This window comes from Sinocyclocheilus rhinocerous, unplaced genomic scaffold, assembly GCF_001515625.1.
Source record: "Sinocyclocheilus rhinocerous isolate Xijiao unplaced genomic scaffold, SAMN03320098_v1.1 scaffold2966, whole genome shotgun sequence".
NCBI classification, from domain to species: domain Eukaryota; kingdom Metazoa; phylum Chordata; class Actinopteri; order Cypriniformes; family Cyprinidae; genus Sinocyclocheilus; species Sinocyclocheilus rhinocerous.
The window spans coordinates 518,850-521,121 of NW_015634018.1; the positions used below are offsets into that span (position 1 = coordinate 518,850).

Sequence of the window (2,272 nt, forward strand, 5' to 3'; positions counted from 1 at the left end):
AAATACATTTAAATAAATAAATTATATAAACTAATAAATAAATAAATTAATTAATTAATTAATTAAAAACAAAAATGGACAAAGGCAACTTCAACTTTAAATAAATAAATAAACTAATAAATAAGAAGAAAACCAATGGACAAAGAAGACTAAACAGTCCAGAAAAATGAATAAACAAACAAACAAACAAAAACAAAAAATGCAGAAACTGCATTGTTGGTGTGGATTTGGCCTCTGGTCTCACCTCCAGTAAATGAGCCGTCAGCGGCCGCCAGAGAATCTCGATCCGGTCCATATTAACCAGTCCGGTCTCTAACAGTTTGGCCACTGCGAATAGAGACGGCTCCTAACCACAGAGACAAGAGCGATAGAAAGATGACAGCTGGATGATGACGTTTGGATTAAACGAATCTGTGATTAGCCGTAGCATCTGAACGCACCTTGTTGCTTCCGTAAGCCATCTCCATGGCCTCCATGGATAAAGAGCACAGAGCGTTTATCAGGTGATGCAGAGACACGTCATCCAGGTATCTACAACCACACACAGAGTAATCCTACAACTGAGCTACAGGAACACTTGTTGTTCACTGTTATAATCTACCTAAACAATGACACTCATGGATTTGATACTAAGTAAATAAAATAAACTTAATTATTTCTATTCTGATGTTGGCGGACTCTTACTGTGAGCTTTCAAAGAGTCTGGAAAGGATATTTGATATGACGGGTAGATCGGTCATCACCGCTGTGGTCAAAACCTGCGACAGAAAAGAAATAATCACCATTATATGTCATTAACATTTAGTATCCTCTTCTCTAACTTGCTTCCTAATCGAGCGGTCTAATAAACAGAGTATTGTATATTATGAATATGTGACCCTGGAGCACAAAACCAGTCATAAGGGTCAATTTTATGAAATTGAGATTTATGCATCATCCGAAAGCTGAATACATGAGCTTTCCATTGATGCATGGTTTGTTAGGATCGGACAATATTTGAAAATCTGGAATCTGAGGGTGCAAAAAAAAAATCTAAATATTGAGAAAATCTCCTTTAAAGTTGTCCAAATGAAGTTCTTAGCAATGCATATAACTAATCAAAAATTAAGTTTTGATATATTTACGGTAGAAAATTTACAAAATATCTTCATGGAACATGATCTTTACTTAATATCCTAATGATTTTTGGCAGAAAAGAAAAAATTATAATTTTTACCCATACAATGTATTGTTGGCTATTGCTACAAATATACCCCAGCGACTTAAGACTGCTTTTGTGCTCCAGGCTCACATATTGGTTTTGATCCCCTTTTGTAAGTCACTTTGGATAAAAGCGTCTCCTAAATGCACAAATGCAAACATTTATGAGGAGTCCTAGAAAGTTGACTTGTTTCAAGTCACCTAAAAAAAATTTTTTTTTTGAGCATTAGTGAGCAATATCTTCAGGTAAACAGTGTTTCCTACTAGACAAGAATGCTGGTGACTTGGAAAACATCTATGATGCCTAAAAATGCTGCTGACTTAATACAGTCCTTGATTAGGCCCCTCAAATAAACCCTGTTGTCTAGCAGCTTGCCTATGGCGCACACAAACGCTGCAGTCTCAGAAAGTGCCTGTGATGCTCAAAATGCTTTCTAGGTAGGCAGCTCACTAGGCTTTAAACAAGGGCTGATATGAGTGGTTTTTACCGTGCTCGGACCCTCCACAGCCCTCCCGGGTTTCAGAACTCCACCAACAGCTGGTTTCAGACCCAGAATCCACACCAGATGCTTACAGAGAAAAAGAGAGAAAAATGAGTGAATGCCAAATACAATCAGGAAAAAAATAAATACAGTCATGAATGTTTCATATATACAAATATGCAATCATGAATGTTTCATATATACAAATATGCAATCATGAATGTTTCATATATACAAATATGCAATCATGAATGTTTCATATATACAAATATGCAATCATGAATGTTTCATATTCAAAAGGTATTTATAAATAATATAATTAATAATGGTGATAATAATACTTTTAAAGACCAGCAGTAAAATGACAATACTAATATTTATTTATGTCTTTCAAATGTTAAACCATAGACCTTATATTATGTTATATTAATTTGTTATTTATTTTTGTGTTACTGTTTACATATTATATTAGTTAGTAAAATATATTGTATATATTATATATTTATTTGCAAAAATGTATTTTATATTACACACACACACACTCTCTCTCTCTCACACACACACACTCTCTCTCTCACACACACACACAC

The 2,272-nt window shown here is 34.3% G+C and overlaps 1 protein-coding gene across 1 annotated transcript in view; it reads right to left on the bottom strand.

Moving 5' to 3' along the window:
* The window catches only part of mon2 (MON2 homolog, regulator of endosome-to-Golgi trafficking), a 57,664-nt gene that overhangs the window by 14,876 nt on the left and 40,516 nt on the right, over positions 1 to 2,272 (bottom strand). Inside the window, exons 14-17 of the mRNA XM_016558956.1 lie at positions 1,689 to 1,769; positions 685 to 758; positions 441 to 531; positions 245 to 346 (exon numbers count right to left, since the gene is read on the bottom strand). Of these exons, the coding sequence (XP_016414442.1) occupies positions 245 to 346; positions 441 to 531; positions 685 to 758; positions 1,689 to 1,769 (348 nt within the window). The remainder of the gene's footprint in view (positions 1 to 244; positions 347 to 440; positions 532 to 684; positions 759 to 1,688; positions 1,770 to 2,272) is intronic.